At 50.6% G+C, this 24,075-nt stretch overlaps 1 protein-coding gene across 1 annotated transcript in view; it reads right to left on the reverse strand.

The window, feature by feature from the left end:
- The window catches only part of AGBL1 (AGBL carboxypeptidase 1), a gene marked incomplete at its 3' end in the record, with an annotated part of 283,890 nt that overhangs the window by 96,676 nt on the left and 163,139 nt on the right, over positions 1 to 24,075 (reverse strand). Inside the window, exons 19-21 of the mRNA XM_080651582.1 lie at positions 18,933 to 19,062; positions 10,042 to 10,173; positions 8,800 to 8,976 (exon numbers count right to left, since the gene is read on the reverse strand). Of these exons, the coding sequence (XP_080507708.1) occupies positions 8,800 to 8,976; positions 10,042 to 10,173; positions 18,933 to 19,062 (439 nt within the window). The remainder of the gene's footprint in view (positions 1 to 8,799; positions 8,977 to 10,041; positions 10,174 to 18,932; positions 19,063 to 24,075) is intronic.

Here is a 24,075-nt window from a genome sequence, read left to right on the forward strand (position 1 = left end):
ATTTGCCAAGTCATTATACAGATGACCACTTATCCATCCGTTCATCCATTTCCCAAAGGATTTGAGGGTCTTAGAAGAACGCATAGCCCTGACCGGTCTGGCTCAGTGGATAGAGTGTCGGCCTGCGGACTGAAAGGTCCCAGGTTCGATTCCGGCCTGGATTGCAGGCACATCCCCAGTAGGAGGCGTGCAGGAGGCAGCTGATCGATGTTTCTCTCTCATCGATGTTTCTAACTCTCTATCCCTCTCCCTTCCTCTCTGTAAAAAAATCAATAAAATATATTTTTAAAAAAGAATGCATAACATAAGTCAATTGCAAAGGAAAGGAAAAAACCAACACAGCGTCCCTTAGGATAGGAGACAGAGACCGGGACGGAGAAGTGTAAATCCAGAGGCAGTTTGAACCTACACAGTTACGATGATGCTTAATGGAAAACCTGCCCCCGGGTTTGACGCCAGCTCCAGTGGAAATGAAAACGACTTCGGGGACATGATTCGCAACGTCTTTACCGAGAAAACACCCCAAATGATTAGGGGAAGAACACGAGGCACTCTGGCTGATGACACAACACAAAGCTAGCTCTTCCCTTTGTACCTCGGGCTCAGAGACGATGCAAAAAAAAAGTCACTGCAGCCTTAAGCCAATCTCCATTTCCGTTCAATGGTTGCTCCAAAATGCGTCTTTTTCTTCTCCTCGCAGCCATTAGTCATTCATCAGCAACTCGCAAGAATCATTCTGAGTCACAGACGCCTCGCACTGAAGGAGACACCAGAGTTCATCTATTTCAACCTCCCGCTCAAAGCGCGGATATTAACCAGCGGCCCCGGCGTATTCTAACCATCGCTTCAACGCATTCAAAGGCGAGACACTCGCTGCGTTTTCAAGGCAGTCTGCTCCATTTGCATAGCTCTGGTTCAGACCAAAGTCATCCTCACCCTGACACTCGACAAGGAGTCATCCTTTTCCTGCCTTTCGGGCGGTGAAATCCAAGTAGCATTTTTATATTTAAACTAGAGGCCCGGTGCATGAAATTCGTGGATGGGAGGGTGGGGTTCCCTCAGCCAGCCTGCACCCTCTCCAATCCGGGACCCCTTGGGGGATGTCCGACTGCTGGTTTAGGCCCAATCCCCGGGATCGGGCCTAAACTGGCAGTCGGTCATCCCTGTCACAAATCCTGGACCACTGGCTCCTAATCGCTCACCTGCCTGCCTGCCTGATCACCTCTAACTTCCTCCCCTGCCAGCCTGGTCACCCCCAAATTCCTCCCCCCTGCCAGCCTAGTCGCCCCTCACTGCCCCTCCGCCAGCCTAATCACCCCCAACTGCCCCCCCGCCAGCCTGGTCGCCCCCAACTGCACCCCCTGCCCCCGCTGGGCTGGTCGCCCCACGCAGCCTGCTTGTTCAGTCGTTTGGTCGTTCCTCACTAACCCCCCTGCTGGCCTGGTCATAGGCAGCCATCTTTGTGAGGGCATGAGGGTCAATTTGCATATTACCTCTTTATTAGATAGGATACAAGTAGCAGGTCTCCATACGTCATCTCACCATAGTATTCCTGGGAGAGAGGCTGCTGTGTTTTACAGCGGCCCCTTGTTTATGAGAATGGTCAGGGCAGCATTCCAAAGAGCGGGAGGCATACCCGTAGAAATAAACCCTGCAAAGGACGCATCCCTAACCCGGGCAGGGGTCGCTAAGGATGTGACCTGTGCCCCAGATGGAATATACGCCATCCCTCTCGTGGATGGGAACGGAGACATACACTCCCACTGCTCTCCAGTTCTCCTGTGCGAGTCAGATGGCACCTGTGTCGTGGCTAACACTGTTTCTGTACTTGGTTCTAACAGGCCACGTACAAGAGGCTGTACTTCCCACCAAGGCGACTGAGACCTACAGGGTTGACCCCAAGCCTCTGGGTTTTGTATTCTTGGCAATTGGGGTTCCTGCGTCCAAACATCTTATAGGAAATGTATTTTTTAAAGATCTGATTGATTTCGGAGAGAGGAAGGGAGAGGGAGAGAGAAAGAGAAACATGGACGCCAGAGAGAATCATGCATCGGCTGCCTCCTGCACGCCTCCCACTGGGGGTAAAGCTCATAACCTGGACATGTGCCCTGGCTGGGAATCGAACCCTGACCTCCGGTTCATGGGTCGACGCTCAACCACACCGGCTGGGCTTACAGGAACTATTCATTGTTGGTTTGTCACCTTGGTAATAACATGGGTCTCTGTGGTCCATCCAGAGGTTTTGTTTTTTTTTTATATTTTATTGGTATTTTACAGAGAGGAAGGGAGAGGGATAGAGAGCCAGAAACATCGATGAGAGAGAAACATCGATCAGCTGCCTCCTGCACACCCCCTACTGGGGATGTGCCCGCAACCAAGGTACATGCCCTTGACCGGAATCGAACCCGGGACCCTTCAGTCCGCAGGCCGACGCTCTATCCACTGAGCCAAACCGGTTTCGGCCCATCCAGAGTTTTAAATGCCCAGCGGGTTTGGCTCCGTGGCCTATGGCTGTGCCAGTAAGTAAGTAAAAGCCCTAAATATTTTTTCAGACACCTTGTACTTGCGTGATTTCTTTTTTCTTTCAACCAAGCGCACGCAGCGCTCGCCAATTATTCATATTAAGTTCCTCTTTTGATATTTTGCCCGGGATTACATTTTGCTAAGGTCTTTTTTAGACACAAATTGGCCATGTGACATAATAACTGCTTGTCCCGGCTTCGCGACACCTGGAAACTCCATCAACACGAGGCCACGTGGTGCAGTTAAGGAGCACGGATTCAGTGCTCGGATTCTGATGAGAACACGGCTTCAATTCTACTCCCACCACAGGCCGGTTGTGTAGCATTTGGAATGCCCCTTACATGTTTTCCCATCTTGCTTTTTTTTTTTTTTAATGTATTTTTATTGATTTCAGAGAGGAAGAGAGAGGGAGAGGAAGAGAGAAACATCCATGATGAAAGAGAATCGTTGATGGGCTGCCTCCTGCACGCCCCCTCCTGGGAATCGAGCCCACAACCCAGGCATGTGCCCTGACGGGGAATCGAACCTGTGACCTCCTGGTTCCTAGGTCGATGCTCAACTACGGAGCCACCCCGGCCTGGGCCCATCTTGCTTTTCACATCAGTAGGCTGGGTACAACAATAACTTAGGGCGATGACAGTGAAGATGAGGAGCGAGTCATGTTTTTTTACTATACCAAATGCTTTATATAGACATATGCTCGGAAAGGTACACTCATCACCCCCACCCCCTTTCTGATGACTAAAGTTTAAAAAAGAATAAATAATTCACCTAAAACACAGTCGATAAATGACGGAAGTAGCTTACAGAAATGCTAAAGGCTTCCCGGCTGGCGTGGCTCAGGGTTGAGGGTCGACCTAGGAACCAGGAGGTCACGGTTCGATTCCTGGTCAGGGCACAGGCCCAGGTTGTGGGCTCGATCCCCAGTGTGGGGCATGCAAGAGGCAGCCGACCCCTGATTCTCTCTCATCATGGATGTTTCTCTTTCTCTCCCTCTGCCTTCTTCTCTGAAATCAATAAAATATATATTTTAAAAAAAGAATGAAGTACAAATTTGACCCAATGGATGGACTTTGCAACGTGTTTTGAGTTTTCGATATAATAGCCCTAGTCCCAAACTTCAGCTTAACACAAAGTACAGCCCCCTAATCAACAGGTTGTCTAATTAATAACATGATTATACATTTATATGAAAATATCCAATGCCTGCCTCCTAACCACAGGGTTCAATGTCTTCTGAAAAAGAGTCTCTTCTCATTTGCATTCAGGGAGCACGGACGTAGAGAGAGAATTGCTGCTTAGTTTTAAAAATAGAAATCTTGGAGGCTGCTCCAGTGGAGTGCAGGCATGGCAGAGAATATTAAAACACTGACTGGCGTCCGGCCAGCATAGCTCAGTGGTTGAGCATTGACCAACTTATGAACCAGGAGGTCACTGGTTCGATTCCCAGTCAAGGCACATGGCCGGGTTGTGGGCTCCATCCCCAGTAGGGGGCGTGCAGGAGGCAGCCGATCCATGATTCTCATTGAGGTTTCGAGCTGTCTCTTCCTTCCTCTTTGAAATCAATAAAAATATTAAAAAAAAAAAACACAAAAAAAACATTGGCTGGAGGAATGGAACCATCGCCCACTCCTCACAGTCAAGGAAGGGACTGAGGTCTGTCGTGTGGGGTCCACTCCATTTCAAAGAGCGACAACAAGCCCTGGCTGGTTTGGCTCAGTGGATAAAGCGTCGGCCTGCAGACTGAAGGGTCCTGGGTTCGATTCCGGTCAAGGGCGCGTACCTTGGCTGCAGGCTCCTGGCCCTGGTTGGGGGCATGCGCAGGAGGCAACCAACGGATGTGTCTTTCTCACGTCAGTGTTTCTCTCTGTCTCTCCCTCTCCCTTCCACTCTCTCTAAAAATCAATGGAAAAAAAATATCCTCGGGTGAGGATTTAAAAAAACAATAAAATAAAATTCACGGCTGCCCGAGCCCTCTCCATCAAGACCCCTGCTGGCAGCCTTAGGACTTCTCTGCCTCCCCGTGTTTTTGTCATTCCTCCTAACAGCCCATCGTAACACTGACAGACATTATGGGACTGAGGGCTGCAGGCTGAAGACCGTATCTCAGCGGCCCATTCCGCCCGCAGTGAGTTCATCAGGGGCTCCTCATGTGCTTTGAAATCATATACAAAGAGGATTAAAACACACACACGCACACACACACACACACACACAAACTTGTTAGACCACAGTAAGAAAGGAAAAGGGATTGACCTGGACGGGTACAAGAGCGGGTCACACCAAGAGGATACATCAGGACCTCGATTTCATTTTTGCATCGACAAAGAGATGACGTTTCGATGAGAAAACTAGCTTTGGGAAAGCGCCCCATTTTCTAAACCCTGGCGAAGGGAAGACAGTAGAGAATATGAGTGTGGGGGGCGGGGGGAGGGGGAGAGACAAACGCATCTAGCATGAAAATGTTGGCGCAGCCGGGCTGGTGTGGCTCAGTGGCTGGGCGTCAGCTGAGTCCCGACCTCCTGTCCGCCCTCGGAGTGAGACCCGCTCTGCCGTCCCACACGCGAGCAGCGTTGCCATAAGCATGTCGGCGTTGCCATAAGCATGTCGGCTGCCTCGTTGGGTGGGAGTCACTCACGTTACCCTTCTAAGCCACACGCGGCCCCCCGGGGCCCGGATGCATGCCTTTGTATGTGCAAACACACCACACATGTGACCCGGGATCACACGCACTCGGTGTGTGAAGCACACGGCTGTCCAGATAGACGAGACGCCCCTGAAAAATGAGCCCCCAAAGAACACATCATTCCGTTTTCTCCGCCATCAACAGCCTCGGTAGTTTCGGGCCAGTCCCTAAAAGCTCAGGTAAATCTCTCCATGGGTGGGACTTCCACAGCAAATACAAATGATGGATCTAAGTATATAAGCTGGCAGGAGAGACCATCCCCCCAAAAAAAAGCAAACGCAGGAGAAAAAAAAAATTTTTTTTTAAATTAGCCAACTATAGACTGGAAAATAGAAGAGAAAACAGATGCATAATGATTGGAAGGTGACAGCTTATGTGCTTGAGTGCAGTTCCAATGTACATGTCTCTGGACGAAGTGATATTTCCTTTCAATACTCACAGATCAGGTACTTCAGTGTGCTGGGGGGAGAAACGACTGGAATGACTTGAAAGCCGCGTTAACCGAGCAACGGCAAAAACATGTACATGCTTATGAAGGAAGGCTATAAATATAAGCACACCTCGCGGGTGCAGTGACCGGCCCACCGGCTTTTGGATGAACGGCGATGCTAACCAAAGAATAATAAACTCAGGACCCAGCCGGGACCCCGCCTGTCCACGTACGAAAGTCATTTCCAATATGTGCAGGACGGAAATCGCCACTCGGCTTCAGAGCGCCTAGACCTCACTCCACCCCTCCTGCAAAAATCACCCGGACGCCCAACTCGGGGCTGGCTTCCTTCCCGGGATGGGGTGCCCTCCCTCCCCCCGCCGCAAATGTGAAATTACTCAGCATCGTCTTGCTCCCCGTCTGCATTTCTGCTCAGTTACTCGAGGTTTGGAAGGACAGAAAGACAGAGCGAAGGAGAAAGCCAACCCGTACGGAGGTGTTGGATATCGAGAAGGTGCTTGTGAAAAGCAAAACTGGGTCTTGAACCAGGGGGGCTCCCTTGAGCCAGTCCCTTCTCGGGGGGAGGGGGGGAGGAAACGTCCCAGGGCAAATGCTGAGGCGTCCCCTTGGGCAAAAGCCTCTTTTTGTCATTCCCCACAGCCGCTCACAGGGTGGATGGGAGGTGGAGAGTCCCTGAGGGCCTGAACCCAAGAGGCATTTCTTTCTCAAACAGCAACGGCAAAGGGCCATGAGTTTCCAATTGGTTTAGGGAGAATGGCACTGACACTTAGGGGACTGGAAGCTGGGAGCCAGAGTTGGTGTGCGGAGAAATAGAGTCGGTGAAAGTCTCCAATCCAATGAGTCTGTGACAGATATGGGGAGTTTTATTTATTTACTAGAGGCCCAGCGCGTGAAATCGCGTGCTGCTCCACCTACCCGCCCGTCACCCCACCACGCTCACAGCCCCACATACCCGACCACTGCTGCTGCTCGCTGCGCTTGCTGTCCTGCCCTCCCGCTGCCCGCCTTGCTGCCATCGGAGTCTGTAGGCCGAGGGGGAGGGACCGAGGGGTGCTCCATGCCCCTCATGGTCTCCAGTCGTTTGGTCATCCTGGTCATCACGACACTGGCTTTTTATATACACAGATTTTAAAAAAATATAGTCTTACTGATTTCAGAGAGGAAGGGAGAGGGACAGAGAGAGAAACATCAGTGATGAGAGAGAATCATGGGCCGGCTGCCTCCTGCACGCCCCATGTCAGGGGGGAGGGAATGGAGCCCGCAACCCAGGCATGTTCCCCGACCGGGAATCAAACCATGACCTCCTGGTTCATAGGTTGATACTCAACCACTGAGCCACGCCGGCTGGGCATGGCGTTGTCTTTTAAACAAGTAACTGGCCTCCTTCCATTGAGAGGCTGATAGCCAGAGAGATGCAAGTCTATGACCTGAACGTCTTAGAGACACAGTATTCCCGGCTGATTATTTTCCAATCCTATGGGTATTACATATCAAGAGCGTGAACAGATTCCTGACCACGTACGCTCCAAGGACACTCAGATCTGCATTTGATGTGGAACCATCTGGAAGCACAGAGGCAAGCCGCTCGAGGCCCTGCTGGGACGTTGAAAGGGAGGTCTTTTGACACCCAGGCCCACGCCCCTCCAACGACCTCCTCCTCCTTCTCCTGCATCCCCATGGATGTGGGTAAGGACGGACTCATTCCATTGACCACTTCAGCCGAATAACTGATTCATCGAGCAGGAAAGTCTTTCAAGCAACTGGTCAGACTCCCTGGCCGCTGCACAGAAGGAAATGCTCCAAGCGGGCGGCTCGGTAGCTCTGTGTCGAACACGCTCGTTGGCCAGGTGCAGAGTGAGATCATTTTCATCACCTGTCACTCCCCGGGGGCCCCCCCGGATAGCTCACAGATTTCTACAAGCACAGGCGTGTGTCGGTGCCAAGTGTCTCCGGGCCGTTCCAGGAGGAGCGTGGGAGCCAACGCCGTGAGCTTTAACGCCGGCGAATCCCAGGTCTTCTCGGGGTTGAATGGAAGTCAGCAAGGAGTCCTTCGTCCGTTTGCCTAACACGTCCCAAAAGGGTCTATCCTGCCACGACGTTCCCTTATTTATGCTCCTCTCGTGGCGGTGGGGAGGGCGGCGGGAACAGCCCGTCTCCAGCTGCTCATGCAGTTAATAGAGCTGCAGGGAGAAGTGATTTACACGAGCCCTTTCCCTCCACACTAGCGCCTCGGGGAGCCGCACGCCCGTGCCCACACCCCCGGGTGCCCTGGAGATGTTGGAGGGTGGGAATTTTTGCCCATTCCCGAGAGACCGTGGACCATGCCCCAGATAGAGTTGTCAGTGCTGACACCAGGCCAGGCCTTGAGATATGGTCTCATGGCCCTTTTCCCCTTGCACCTCACAAAATAGCCGTGCAAGATAGAACACGGTCAGCTTTCTGAAGAACAGGATGACCCTGTAAATAACAACGGTCGTCAATAGCATGGCCCTGCCATTATTTAGGAAAAACGGTTTCGTCTTGGGTTACTTACTCTGCAAAAACAGGCTGTGGTTAATGTGCTTACAAGTGGTCCTGCACAGAGGGTCGGGGCTGCTCTCTGACCTCCCTGCGTGGAGAGAGAGCAGTCGCCGGCCGGCAATAAAGGCTCCCTAAATTTTAATTTGGTCTGGACTCCCGTGGTCTTTACTCGTGTTCGCTCCACAACATTGACGGCAAGATAACAGACGGAGCCGCTGACGGAGACAAGCAGGGAAGATAGCGAAACACGGCACGTATTTTCATCGGCACCGTCTACGTGTGGTCCCACGCCCTCGCCTTGAGGATGCACGGGGGACGTGTCAGTTTACCCGTTGTAAAATGCTCCCATGCCCATAGCGGGACGGGGTGGCGGCTCCTTAAGAGCTGGGTGCAGGTCCTGGGAGACACCCTGCCGCTTGCTGGCCAGGGCAGAGGACTGACAAGCGAGATCGCCACAGACAGCTTCCAGGATCGATGCAGCTGTGCTGCCCATGAGAGCAGTCTCTGAGCTGGCTCTGCAAAATCAGGGAGCGGCGCCAGAGAGCCGCCCCCCCCAGGCCCCCCGTTAGAGTGCACTGCTGCGGGCCAGAACACATGGGCACCCCGCGGCCTCACCTACCTGGTAGGGGCCCTGATTGCAGCCGCAGTAGCTGCTCTCCATGGTGTAGCTCCTGGCCACCCCCATCTCTCTCCACACCACGACCCGGGCGGTGGAAGCGCGAGATTTCTCCACCAGGAAGCTGCAGCTGCTCATGGTGAAGGCGGGTGCCAGCTGATCCAGGATTCTGGGGAGAGTCTACAGTAAAAAAACAAAATAAAAACAAATTGCGATGAGCTGCAGGTGATTGGGTGTAGGCATCATCAAACCGGATGTCTGGACATCTCTTACGCAGCTCAATATATCAAACACGTGATAAATGAGGCTGCAAATCTCATATCAACCCAAGAAATGGACACTATTTTCTTTTTATTGATGTCAGAGAGGACGGGAGAGGGAGAGAGAGAGAAGCATCAATGATGAGAGAGAATCGTGGGTTGGCTGCCTCCTGCACGCCCCCTGCTGGGAATCGAGCCCGCATGTGCCCTGACCGGAATCAAACCCGGGACCCTTCAGGCCACAGGCTGACGCTCTATCCACTGAGCCACACCAGCCAGGGCTGGACACCATTTTTAAAGTCATTTTAAAGATAAGGCGACGGAGGCTTGGAGGTTCTTCTTTTTTTTCTTCATCTAACCAAAGGGTGGTCACGTTTGCTAACTATTTCAAGAAGCCAAACATGGGTGCGTGGATTCTCCGCTGTTTGTACATTTTCTGTTGTATAGATTTCATTTGGGCTTTTTTTTCCCCCCTCTCTCTTTCTATCAAGATAAGCCACTTCAGCCCTAGCCGGTTTGGCTCAGTGGACAGAGCATCGGCTGGCAGACGGTAGGGTCCCGAGTTCGAGTCTGGTCAAGGGCACATGCCGGGGTTGCAGGCTCGATCCTCAGTGTGGGACGTGCAAGAGGCCACTGATCCATGATTCTCTCTCATCACTGATGTTTCTCTCTCTCTCTCCCTCTCCTTCCTCTCTGAAATCAATAAATATATATATATATTTTTTAATATATTTTATTGATTTTTTACAGAGAGGAAGGGAGAGGGATAGAGAGTTAGAAACATCGATGAGAGAGAAACATCCATCAGCTGCCTCCTGCACACCTCCTACTGGGGATGTGCCCGCAACCAAGGTACATGCCCTTGACCGGAATCGAACCTGGGACCTTTCAGTCCGCAGGCTGATGCTCTATCCACTGAGCCAAACCGGTTAGGGCAATAAAAATATATTTTAATAAAAAGAACGAGAGGCCACTTCAAACCTACCCTGTAGCTGACATCTTCCGAGACAGGGGGCGCGCCCACGGCGGACTCCGCTTGCCACAGGGTCTCCTTGATGCTGCAGCCGTAGACAAACACGTTCTTCTTCTGGGAATGGCCGTGAAAGTCACAGAAGACCTACAACGGCCAAGCGAAGGAAAGCGTAAGCCCCGGGCTCATCTACAGGTTTCTTACAAGTTTAACGCGTCAGCTTCCTCGGGCAGAACCTGTGGAGGTAGCAGAACCAGGCGTGTTAAAATCACCGGTGACGTCCGTCCGGAAGCGTTGTATTGGTCAAGTTCTGGGGCGGAAAGTTAGATTGGAAGGGGTTTAGCATTGAAGAGGATATGACGGAATGCATTTGTGGCAGGAGAGGAGGCAGGGTTAAAACTAGAAGAGGGAATAGGAACAAAAGCTTTTTTAAAAAATATATATTTTATTGATATTTTACAGAGAGGAAGGGAGAGGGATAGAGCGTTAGAAACATCGATCAGCTGCCTCCTGCACACCTCCCACTGGGGATGTGCCCGCAACCAAGGTACGTGCCCGCAACCAAGGTACGTGCCCTTGACCGGAATGGAACCTGGGACCCCTCAGTCCGCAGGCTGACGCTCTATCCACTGAGCCAAACCGGTTTCGGCAGGAACAAAAGCTTTTTAAAAAAATTATGAGCCCTCACCGGTGTGGCTCAGTGGATAGAGCGTCGGCCTGCGGACTGAAGGATCCCAGGTTTGATTCCGGTCAAGGGCATGTACCTGGGTTGTGGGCACATCCCCAGTAGGAGGTGTGCAGGAGGCAGCTGATCGGTGTTTCTCTCTCATCGATGTTTCTAACTCTCTATCCTTCTCCCTTCCTCTCTGTAAAAAAAATCAATAAAATATATTTTTTAAAAATTATGAGAGCCCAGCCGAAACCGGTTTGGCTCAGTGGATAGAGCGTCGGCCTGCGGACTGAAGGGTCCCGGGTTCGATTCCGGTCAAGGGCATGTACCTTGGTTGCGGGCACATCCCCAGTGGGAGGTGTGCAGGAGGCAGCTGATCGATGTTTCTCTCTCATCGATGTTTCTAGCTCTCTATCCCTCTCCCTTCCTCTCTGTAAAATATCAATAAAAAATATAAAAAAAAAAAAAAAATTATGAGAGCCCAGCTGTCGTGGCTCAGTGATTGAATGTCGACCTATGAACCAGGAGGTGACAGTTCGATTCCTGTTCAGGGCACATGCCTGGGTTACAGGCTCCATCCCCAGTAGGGGGCGTGCAGGAGGCAGCCGATCCATGATTTTCTCTCGTCATGGATGTTTCTGTCCCTCTCTCTGAAATAAAAACAAAAACAAAAAAAAAACACACATAAAAATAATTGTTTGAGGAATAATTCTCCACCAACCTTCCTCTCTTACCCCTAAGTTCCTCTCCATGAATTGAACACCTACCATTCATAGCAAAAGTGTGCAAACAAATCAAGGCTGTTTCTTAGCAACAGATTTCTCCAGGAAGCCTATCTGCTGACAGGTGCTCCTTTAAGGCTGAACTCAAACGGGAAAAAAGGGGTTTTCGTGTGTGTGTGTGTTTCCCCGTCCTCACAGATGCCGAGAGCCGAGATAAATGACAAATGACAGGCCTATTTGCCCGCGGGAGAGACCGCTGCTCTGCCCTGGTAGTTCTAGCCGCCTCCGGAGAGGGAGACGTTGTTCTGCGTGTGGATCAAATGACATTCCCTAGAATAAGAGCTTGTTAATTATCACAAACATGTGTTCCTCTACGTGGTCGGGGGCAATTACAAGACAAATTACCAAGTTATTTCTGGGGAGAAAGCTTTTTTCTTTCCTGCTGGAAGATGGAACACTTATTTCCTTTCTGTGAAATTCTGTGCTGGGTACACCGAACACGAGCAGTCCGATAGCCACAGGTGAACCAATGATCTTCGGTGGCTCATTTATTAGTTGGTCCAACAAATATGTTTTTAAAATATACTTTTTATTGACTTCAGAGAGGAAAGGAGAGGGAGGGAGGGAGGGAGGGAGGGAGAGAGAGAGGGAGAGAGAGAGAGAGAGAGAGAGAGAGAGAGAGAGAGAGAGAGAGAGAGAGAAACATCAATGATGGAGAGAATCATGGCTCAGCTGCCTCCTGCATGCCCTACACTGGGGATCCAGCCTGCCACCCGGGCATGTGCCCTGACGGAGAATCGAACCGTGACCTCCTGGTTCATATGTCGATGCTCAATCACTGAGCAATACTGGCTGGGCAGTTCAACAAATATTGAAATTGGAATATAACATATTTTTGCCCTTGATACTAACGGTAACAATAGTTACTAGGTGTACCGGATAATAATAGCGGATTTTGTAATCAAAGAAAACACGATAATTTCAAGAGAAACATCAAAAGTGCTTTATTCAAAGTAATGCCCATCGCTAGCTACACATTTCCCCCGTCTTTCAGGTAATTTGTGGGTACTGTCCCAATAGAACTTTCCTTGTTTTGAGGCAAACCATTCAGAGATCCGATTTTCCACTTCTTCGCACGTTTTGAAGGGCTGCTCAGAAAGTGCGTGTGCCATCGATCGGAACAAGTGGTCATCTGAAGGAGCAAGGTCTGGTGAATACAGCGGGTGGGTTAATATTTCCCAGGCAAGATCTTTTAACGTGCCTTTAACTGGTTTTGAAGTGTGTGATGGTGCGTCATCATGAAGCAAAATTACTTTGCTGTGTCTTCTGGCCCATTCTGGTTGTTTCACGATCAAAGTGTGGTTCAAATTGATTATTTATTGTCGGTAGCGATCAGTATTAACGGTTTCACCTGGTTTTAGAAGCTCAGAATACGCCACACCTTCCTGATCCCACCAAACGCAGAGCATGGTCTTTTTTCTGAAGTGATTTGGCCTTGCAGTCGATGTTGATGGTTGCCCTGGATCCACCCATGATTCTGTACGTTTGGCATTCTCAAAATAAATCCACTTTTCATCGCCAGTCACAATTCGATACAAAAAAGCCTTTCTTTCGTGCCGTTGAGGCAACATTTTACTGATGACTTTTTGGTTTTCCATTTGTCTTTTGTTCAGTTGATGTGGCACCCATTTTCCTTCCTTTAAAATCTTTCCCATTGCTGGTAATCGATCGGAAATTGTTTGCTGAGCAACGTTTAATCTTTCTGCAAGTTGTTTTTGAGTTTGACACGCATCTTCATTCAATAATGCTTGTCATTGTTGGTCTTCAAACTTTTTCGGCTGACCTGGACGTTCTTTGTCTTTCACATCGAAATCATCACTTTTAAAGCGTTTAAACCAGCGTTCACAAGTATCTTGAGATGGAGCATGTTCACCATAAGCTTCCCAAAGTATATGATGACTCTCAGCAGCACTTTTCTTCAAAATAAAGTAATGAATTAAAACTTCCCACAAATGCTCTTTTTTGGGCATGAAATAGACATTTTTAAGCGTAAAAATATCTATGATGTTAACACCTTCAGTAAATTTGACACAAGAAGGTCTGAAACTTGTTGCCAATACAACAAAATATCATACATATCAAATCGCATATATATCAACATATGTGTAACTCAGTGGTCAGCAAATGCATTAGTCGACAGAGCCAAATATCAACAGGACAACGATTGAAATTGCTTTGGAGAGCCAAATGTTTTAAACTTAAACTTCTTTTAACGCCACTTCTTCAAAACAGACTCGCCCAGGCCGTGGTATTTTGTGGAAGAGCCACACTCAAGGGGCCAAAGAGCCGCATGTGGCTCGCGAGCCGCGGTTTGCCGACCACTAATGTAACTCCATCTAGTGAAAAAGATCCGCATCCTTAACCGGTACACCTGGTATTTTACTGAAGATTTGGGATACTTTCTTTACTGTGCTAAAAACTCAATACAGATGATCTATGAAGAAGTGGGTGCTGCATGCATCCCTATTTAGCAGCTGAGAAAAAATGAATTTCAGACCAAATCAACCACTTGGCCGGGTTTGTGCTATTAAGGATATACGTGAATATCTGAACCCCCGTTTGCTGGCATCCGGAATCCATGTTTTCAAACATTTGTCATTTCTCTATTGCTTCTTCCCGGAGCTGTTTGGCTGGGATCGGTCCCCCGCGTCAAGGAATAATGGTTTTGCAGTGAGCGGAGAGTGGAGGTGGAGATAAGCACGGGGTTCTCTGGGAACTGAAGGAGAGCAGGTCGCCCAGGTCTAAGAGCCCCATTCACAGCGCACTCCACATGAATGGCAGCTGGGAGGCGTGGGGTGCGGGGAGGGAGAGGGGGCCCTGGCGCTCCCCAGGGGGGCTATCCTCGACCTAGACCAGTGCTGCTGCGTGAGAGCTCTCCACGCTCTTGGAAAACGAGGCAGAAACCGCTCTGGCTCTGAGGACCTGCAGCCCTGCAGAACAGGACAATAAAGTGGAAGGAACACGGCCCTGGCCAGTGTGGCTCAGTGGATAGAGCATCCGCCTGCAGACTGAAGGGTCCCAGGTTCGATTCCGGTCAAGGGCACATGCCCGGGTTGCAGGCTCTATCCCCAGTGTGAGGCCTTGCAGGAGGCAGCTCTCATCGATGTTTCGATCTCTCTCTCTCTCTCCCCCTTCTTCTCTCTCTAAAAATCAATAAAAACATATTTAAAAAAGAAAGGACATTTGCTGAGGGAGTAAGGAAGTCAACTCTATAAGCATTGGCCACTAAGTAGAGGCAGGGGCTCCAGGTGAAGTGTAACACGGGGATTTCCAGAATAAGCGAATAGACAATATGACTGCGCTTTCCCCCCAAGGCCAGGAGCACAGGAAGTGGGGGGGGGACTTAAAACCTCCACTGAACTTCTGTTGTCCGTCAGCTGGCGTGGTTAGGTTTGGCCCCGGTCCCCCCGGGCCACCCTGCTTCCCCTGTGTCCCTGTCTTTCTTGGCAAACGCGCACCACAGAGTGGACTGCATTGCCATTCTGAAAACAGGCTCTAACGCATCTCCCTGTACCCTTCCCCGTGAATTCTCGTCGCAGCCAAATTCAAGGTTAATTTCATTCAGGTAAACGTGAGCTCCATTCCTTCCTGCTCAGCCGAGGCTGGGCGCAGCCCCATTGCTACGCTCCTCACGTGCCTGCCCATCTCTTCCCCACCCCCCATTCCTGGGTCTCATTCCCGTTCCCCCGTGAGCTAACGGGGCCCCTTGTTCAAGAGGTTCCCCCCTCCTTCCCACACACACCTCCCCTGGCTGTGCTGATCTGCAGGCCCCCCCCCACCCCTGTTCACCGCTCAACCCCCAGCTTGAGGCGGCTGTGTTCCCCACCCCTGACATCTGGGTCTAGTTCCTGCTGCTGGGCTGAAAGGCATCTGCATTATTTATGCCACCGCCACAGGAAAATGAGGGCGGCCAGGCTGGAGCCGGGAAGAGGCGAATTCTGGGGAATGTGCTGGGAACCCAAGGCAGCAGCCGCCAGGCCGCCAATTAAACCAAGCGAGGCTCCCCAAGGCCCTGGAGATGCCGGCTGGTGCACCTACATGCAGTCAAGGCTGAAGGCCCGGCTGGCGTGGCTCCGTGGTTGAGCGTGGACCTATGAACCAGGAGGTCAGGGTTCGATTCTAGGACAGGGCACATGCCTGGGATTGCGGGCTCCGTCCCCAGTAAGGGGGTGTGCAGGAGGCAGCCGATCCATGATTCTCTCTCATCATTGGTGTTTCTATCTCTCTCTTCCTCTCCCTCTCCCTCTCCCTTCCTCTCGATGGATGGGTGGATGAATGGGTAGGTGGGTGGATGGATAGATGGGTGGGTGGATGGCTAGATGGGTGGGTGGGTGGGTGGATGGCTAGATGGGTGGGTGGGTGGATGGCTAGGTGGGTGGGTGAGTGGGTGGGTGGCTAGATGGGTGGATGGGTGAGTGGATGGCTAGATGGGTGGGTGGGTGGGTGGATGGCTAGATGGGTAGGTGGGTGGGTGGGTGGCTAGATGGGTGGGTGGGTGGGTGGATGGCTAGATGGGTAGGTGGGTGGGTGGGTGGCTAGATGGGTGAGTGGGTGGGTGGATGGATAGATGGGTGGGTGGGTGTGTAGGTGGATGGATGGAAGCATATGTGACAATTGCCATATTGCTCATAAACTGAATGACTTGTCTGGTCCTTGCAATTCCCATCGGTATCAGTGTCCTGCCTTCTTTCACGGTCTCACATTCTCATTGGTGCTGGGAGTTGGTGTGGTGGTACCCGCCCATGGGGAACGCCTGAGCACCTGAGCCTAGACCAGGTGGAAGCCCAAGCTACCAGACGTGGCTTCCCCGCGCTTCAGGAATATTTGCATCAGGGTCAGAGGCACCGTTCACCGCAGCCATGCAGCCCTAGAGCTTGTTTTGTTGATCCTCACCCGAGGATATTTTTTTCTTTATTATATACTAGAGGCCTGGTGCATGGATTTGTGCACCATTGGGGTCCCTCAGCCTGGCCTGTGCCCTCTCGCAATCCAGGACCCCTTGGGGGATGTTGATTGCCAGTTTCGGCCCAGTCCCCATTGGCCAGGCTGAGAGACCCCACCCGTGCAGGAATCCGTGCATCGGGCCTCTAGTATATGCATGTAAGATATCTTTAGTTAATCTCTTCCTGCCCTCCTCCTCTCCCCCCGTCCCCCTTCCTTCTGAGATTCATCAGTCTGTTCCATGTTTCCATGCCTGTGCGTTAAGCGTCTGCCCCCTGGTGGTCAGTGCAAGTCATAGCTAGGGTCAAACCGTCCAATGGTTGCTTAGGCTTTTATGTATATAGAATTTTTATTGATTTTAGAGAGGAAGGGAAAGGGAGAGAGGAAATAGAATCATCGATCGGCTACCTCCTGCACGCCCCCTACTGGGGATCCAGCAGCAACCCAGGCATGTGCCCTTGACCGGAATCAAACCTGGGACCCTTCAGTCCGCAGGCTGACGCTCTATCCACTGAGCCACACCGGCGAGGGCCAAGAGTCAACCTTGAGGCAGTGGGAATCTTCCAGGCACCGAGTGAGGGGCGGTGTGCGGCCGGCCGTCAGCAGGAAGCGGGTTAAGTACAGCCTTGCAGGTAACCAGGAGGGGCCGCTGAGCCCAGCACACAGCACGGAGAGCCGGCTGTGTCTCACCCACCTCTCAGATGGTCCCCGCAGGAAGCCCGCGGGCGGCCGTCACGTTGACAGTTAATTAATGTGTACTTTGTATTTATAAACGAGACTTCCACCTGCCACGCTTTACAGCAAACCCGCTGCTCTTCCGCGAGAGGCTGTCGCAGCAGAGAGGGGCCCGTTTGTGATGAGCTGAGTGTGCGTGTGACTGATGTCACGGGGAGCCTCTTTCCCGGGAAACCTCTCTCGTCCCAGCGGCCGAGGCTGCCTGCCCCGGAGCACACCTGTCCCAGGCCTCGGCCATGACCTTGCTTCTAGAGGGGAGACGCGTAGACCACATCTCCTCGGATGGGAGGGTGAGGGCGACATGAAAATATTGCACACTTTGACTAAGATAGAACAAGGATTCTTTTTTTTCTTTTTTAAATATATATATATATATTTAAATATATTTTTACTGATGTCAGAGAGGAAGGGAGAGGGAGAGAAAGATAGAAACATCAATGATGAGAATCATGGACCAGCTGCCTCCTGCACGCCCCCTAGTGGGGATCGAGCCCACCACCCGGGCAAGTACCCTGACTGGGAATTGAATCGAACAGTGACCTCCTGGTTCATAGGTCGATGCTCAACCACTGAGCCACCCTGGTCAGGCTCTCTTTTTTTTTTTTTTCAAATCCTCACCCAAGGACATTTTTTGCGTTGATTTCTAGAGAGAGTAGAAGGGAAGAAGGAGGGAGGAAGAGAGAGAGAGAAACATCGACATGAGAGAGAAACATCCATTGGCTGCCTCCTGCACGTGTCTCTACCGGGTTAAGGGAACCTGCAGCCAAGGTACATGCCCTTGACTGGGCATCGAACCCACAACTCTTCGGTTCACCAGCTGATGCTCTAACCACTGAGATTGAACCCCACCATCCATATCACCTCCAAAAGATATTAAATTTGTTTATTCATTTAAATATATGTTTCTATTGATTTCAGAGAGAGGAAGAGAGCGGAAGAGAGACAGAGAGAAACATCAATGATGAAAGAGAATCACTGACCGGCTGCCTCTTGCACGCCCCCTACTGGGGATCCAGCGCATAACCCAGGCCTGTGCTCTGACCTGGAATGGAACCAGCGACCTCCTGGTTCCAGTGGTCAGCAAACTCATTAGTCAACAGAGCCAAAAATCAACAGTACAACGATGGAAATTTCTTTGGAGAGCCAAATGTTTTAAACTTAAACTTCTTCTAATGCCTCTTCTTCAAAATAGACTTGCCCAGGCCGTGGTATTTTGTGGAAGAGCCACACTCAAGGGGCCAAAGAGCCGCATGTGGCTCGCGAGCCGCGGTTTGCCGACCACTGTCCTAGGCTGATACTCAACCACTGAGCCACACTGGCTGGGCCATTTGGATATTTGTAACATCATTCACAGGCCATACACATTTATCAACTTAAAAATTAGCCTGCTGCCGAAACCGGTTTGGCTCAGTGGATAGAGTGTTGGCCTGCAAACTGAAAGGTCCCGGGTTCGATTCTGGTCAAGGGCATGTACCTAGGTTGCGGGCACATCCCCAGTGGGAGATGTGCAGGAGGCAGCTGATCGATGTTTCTAGCTCTCTATCCCTCTCCCTTCCTCCCTGTAAAATATCAATAAAATATATTAAAAATAAAAAAAATTAGCCTGCTGTGTTTGGTCCACATTCAATTAACGCGCCCCCAGAACAAATGATTTCTCGGGCCTTATACGGCCTGCGGGCCAGACGTTCCCCACCCTGACCTTCACAGAAAGCAGTCGGCCTCCTGGAAGGCAGAGGGAAGCAGCAAGCAGCGTAGACCATGGAGGCAGAAGGACTCACCACAGGGCTGTGGCCAGTGCTGTGCAGGTAGTAGAGCAGGCCCTTGGCGTGGTAGATGGTTGGCTGGAGCTGCGCGCTGGGCGCCAGCCACTGTCGGTTCAAGTCCTCCCCCCGCAGGGAGCATCTGTGACTGCGGGAACAAACAACAGGCACATAAAGACGCATTTAGAAGAAAATCACTGGAGAAAATTACCGTCAACAAGACCCGCAATTAAACCGAGGAAGCCAGCTTCCCTCTGACTTCTGCCCAGTTGCCATCCATTGTAGATGTCCTTTGAATTCCGGAAGTGTCCTGATTATTCTCACGGCCCACAAAAGACCGGGTTATCCTATTTAATTGGGTATTGGGTCATCAAATTCTTTTTTAAATATAATTTTATTTATTTCAGAGAGGAAGGGAGAGGGAGGGAGAGATAGAAACATCAGTTTTGAGAGAGAATCATGGATCGGCTGCTTCCTGCATGCCCCCTATTGGGGATGGAGCCTGCAACCCAGGCATGTGCCCTGACAGGGAATTGAACCTGGACCCTTCAGCCCACAGTCTGACACTCTATCCCTAAGCCAAACCAGCTAGGGCCAAAGTTGTTCGTTTATTTTTTAATATATTTTTCATTGATTTGAGAGAGGAGTGGGGAGGGAGAGAGAGATAGAAACATCGATGATGAGAGAGAATTGCAGATCGCTGCCTCCTGCACGCCCCCTACTGGGGATGGAGCCAGCAACCCAGGCATGTGCCCTGACCTGGAATCATAGGCTCAACCACTGAGCCATGCTGGCTAGGCTACCAAAGTTGTTTTGTTAATCTTCACAACTTTGATAGCTAATTTTCCATTAATTTTTAGAGAGACTGGAAGGGAGGGGAAGAGAGAGAGAGAGAAACATTGATGTGAGAGCGACACACCAATTGGTTGCCTCCTGCACATGACCCAACCACGGCCAGGGATGGAGTTTGCAATTGAGATACATGCCCTTGACCGGAATCGAACCCGGGACCCTGCAGTCTGGGGGCCAATGCTCTATCCACTGAGCCAAGCCGGCTAGGGCGGGTTATCAAACTTTTAAAGCAAAGTTTAGGAACTGTAGTTCCCCACTCTGCACACCCACAGAGAACGCATTTTGAGAATTTCTCTTGACTCTGAGAGCTTCCAGTTCTGCAAATAAGCTGAGCTCAATCTATGCTGCTGGGCGGCTTAGATATGATGTTTCAAGCTGGGCCCCGCTATCTGCCGGGTGGATAGGACTGCACCCCCATGAAGACACAGAAGCTTAAAAATGACTGAGTAAAAATGGCCCGAGATCCTATCGCCAGGAACTAAGCTTTATATCCAACCCAGTCTGTTTGCCTCTGAAAAAAAAAACACCACGAGGCCTCTTTCTCCTATCACGTGGCTTCCTCCCCATCCTTGTAGATGACAGAGCAAGCTTGACATTTACCCGGACAGTCAGAGCATCTCTTCCGAAGACATCGTCACGGAATATTAGTGCTCGAAATGAGCTCGAGATCGTACGCTCCCCTCTGCTGGGGAATGGAGATGTGCACGGTGGAAGGTGGCGAGTTATTTGACAAAGGCAACCCCTCTGGCTGGTGACAGCGGTGACTGCAATGCGGAGGGGAGGGAACCGAGATGCTAAGCTGCAGGTGAGGACATCCTACCAGCCCGTGGTCACCAGCAAGGACAGCCCCTGCTCAGGGTGGCTCCTGACAGTCCTGCTAGTAAGGTGTCATTTACTCAGCAGGTCGGGTGAGAAAGGTGCCCCCTATGGAAAGGAGCACGGTCCCATCGGCATCTTCTAGTCCTGCCCGCCCCCTCTCCCATCCCCTGCGGCTCTTGTCCTTCCATCCCCCAGCCCCACCAGATTGCTCGCAGCTCCCTCTGAGCTGCGGTCCTGGTATCAGGACTCCCCTCAGCTCCATCCCTTCCCACCGGTTCAACCTGGAGGAGATTAGCTCTGCGGAGAAGCTTCCCTGACCCCCGGGTCACTACATGCTGCTCCTCTTTGTTGCGATAGCATCCAGACATTCCCTTCATCAGAGTTCTCATGAAATCATTTCAAATGGGCTTATCTATGTATCTATTATCTACCTATCCTTTTATTATCTATCTATCATCCATCCATCCATCATCCATCTATCCTTCCATCCATCATCCATCCATCTATCCTTCCATTCATCCATTTATCCAACTAACCATTCATCATCCATCCATTCATCCATCCATCATCCATCCATCTATCCTTCCATCCATCCATTTATTCAACCAATTATCCATCCATCCATCCATCCACCCACCCATCCATCCATCCATCCATCCACCCATCAATCATCCATCCATCCATCCATCATCCATCCATCTATCCTTCCATCCATCCATTTATCCAACCAACTATCCATCCATCCATTTATCCAACCAACTATCCATCCATCCATCCATCTGTCCCAAAGATTGAGAGGCAATAACCAATATTAATTGCTGATTGGATTCTGGGCTGTTAACCAGTGCAAAGGGGAGGATGGGATCTAAGATTATCTAAGTACATTACCTTCTGTTCCCCTGTGTTGTAATAGCACCCAGAGATTCCCTGAATCGGAGAAAATGATTTGGAGAGAAACTGGGCCATTGTGAGCCCTAGGGGAGCTGCTAGTTTGGGGTAAATTTTGTTTGTAGTGCAGGGATGGAGGCAGCCCTCTGGTACCCAGGGGTTGTGGGGATTTGGGACGCGCGGGGTTCCACGCATGGCCATGGTTACGGAAGCATTTCTGTGTGAGCACTTGGCGCCCACCATTCCTCTACCTCTGCAACTACCCATAATTACAATGGGTGCTGCCCCCACCTCGAGTGTTCTCCCTGTGAAGTGAGTTTCCGCGTACAGCCTCCAAACGCCTTTGGAATTTTGTGCTAATAACGCGGAGATGCATGCAGCCGAAGGCACCGCCGCGCCTCTTCCCCGGGATCTCTTCAGGCATCTGAGGGCGAGACGTGCCCCATCTTATTATCTGCTGAAGCAACAGCTGCTCCCTCCCCGTGGGGGGAACCGGCAGGTGGACAGCTCTGACTGGCTGGCAATACACGCAGTGCCTCTACCTTCTGAAAAGGGGGTCATCCTTCAAACACTTTGAAGCCCTGCTTTGCTTATGAAAAAATAAAAAATAAAGAAAAGCATTGCTATTGTTTTCCCCACTGAAAACTGCAAACCTACAGGGGGGGAAACCACTTCCTTTGGTCTTCAAAGGGGCTCGCATTTGATGTCACGCGTCATCATTAAAAATAACGTAAAATAAGCCCGGCTAGTGTCGCTCAGCGGTTGAGCGTTGACCTATGAACCAGGAGGTCAGGGTTCAATTCCCAGTCAGGGCACATGCCTGGTTTGTGTGCTTGATGCCCAGTGGGGGGCGTGCAGGAGGCAGCCGATCAATGATTCTCTCTCATCATGGATGTTTCTCTCTCTCTCTCCTGCGCCCTTCCTCTCTCTCTAAAATCAATACAAACATATTTTTAAAAAAACAAACAAACAAAAACATGCAGATGGGTAGGAAACACCTTCACCAATGAAGGAACTCCACAAACATAAAGTGACATTGTTATCTTAGCATTGCTCGCGGGTTCCATCTGCTCCCCATGCCGGCGCCGAAACCCAATCATCCATCGGCTCCTGGAACAGACCCGGAGGAAAGGCTGGGAACGCGCGCACATCTGGTTCCAACTCCTCGCCCACGGCCGAGAACTATTCCTGTCACCACCGGAAGTCCTCCTGTTAGTTCTCATTGTGCCTCCTCCCATGGTACTGAAGAAGCAACCTCCTCGCACCGAGCGCTGCGATGGGCACTACGGGGTGCTCAAACGAGGACGTGCCTGAAAAGAGAATCCTGACGCCTTCGCAGCTCAGTTCTGAGGCCGCCCGACCAGACACCATCAACACGCAAAGGAGATAATAACACGGATACGGGAGCAATTAATTCTGAATTGGGGGTCAATTAGGGAGAGGAAAGCATTAACAGCCATTTATAATTATGAGTTAATGCGCGACGTCTCCCCGGGATTTTTCTAATTATGAAATGGAGGACTCAATCTCCCCTTAATAGAATTTCCAATGCCTGTAAGGTCTTAATGGGAAGGATTTCTGGATAAGCAAAGAAGATTGAATGTACGCGCTCATCTGTGATGGCTCCAGAAACTCCCTCCAAAATGACAGCAAAGACTTTTTTTAAATACCTACCAATCTTTTATCTTTTTTTTCCCCTTTTTTTGTTAATCCACACCCAATGATACTTTTCCATTGATTTTTAGAGAGAGTGGAAGGGAGAGAGAGAGACAGAGAGAAACATCGATGTGAGAGAGACACATGGATGGGTTGCCTCCTTCACGGACCCTGACCAGGGCCAGAGAATCTGCAACCAAGGTACGTGCCCTGACGGGAATCGAACCTGGGCCCCTACAGTCTGAGGGACAACGTTCTATCCACTGAGCCAAACTGGCCAGGGCCACTTATAAATCTTCACATAGAGAAAACAGAAGAGGAGATGACAACAGACAAGGAATATCTAAATACTGAGAGATTGAAAGCAGATGGCCCAGTGGTGTGGGATTTAACACATCAGAATCCTTCAGATTTATAGGCCAGAGGAAGCAAGTCAATTTACAAGAGGAAAGGATTAGAAATTGGGTGCACCAGACATCTCTGACTATCAGATATGCATCAATTTTCAACCAGTATTGGCTGCAAAAGGAATCAGATTCTCAGATCCCACCCCCCATGTTATCCGACTGGACAATCTTCCTTCCCTTTCTCAAATGATTAACCTATACAAGCCCCACCCATGGGGACAGTAGGCATAGCTGGACAGGAGGACATACTACAGTGAAAATAAAAAGAAATGTTTTTGAAAACTGTTACATAGCCCTTGCAGGTTTGGCTCAATGGATAGAGCGTCAGCCTGTGGGCTGAAGGGTCCCAGGTTTGATTCTGGTCAAGAACACATGCCCAGGTTGTGGGCTCGATCCCCAGTGTGGGCTGTGCAAGAGGCAGCCAATCAATGATTCTCTCTCATCACTGATGTTTCTATCTCTCTCTCTCCCTCTCCCTTCCTCTCTGAAATCAATAAAAAAATACATTTTTTAAAAGACAAATTTCCTTTGAAGGAATG

This window comes from Plecotus auritus (assembly GCF_963455305.1).
Source record: "Plecotus auritus genome assembly, chromosome: 15".
NCBI classification, from domain to species: domain Eukaryota; kingdom Metazoa; phylum Chordata; class Mammalia; order Chiroptera; family Vespertilionidae; genus Plecotus; species Plecotus auritus.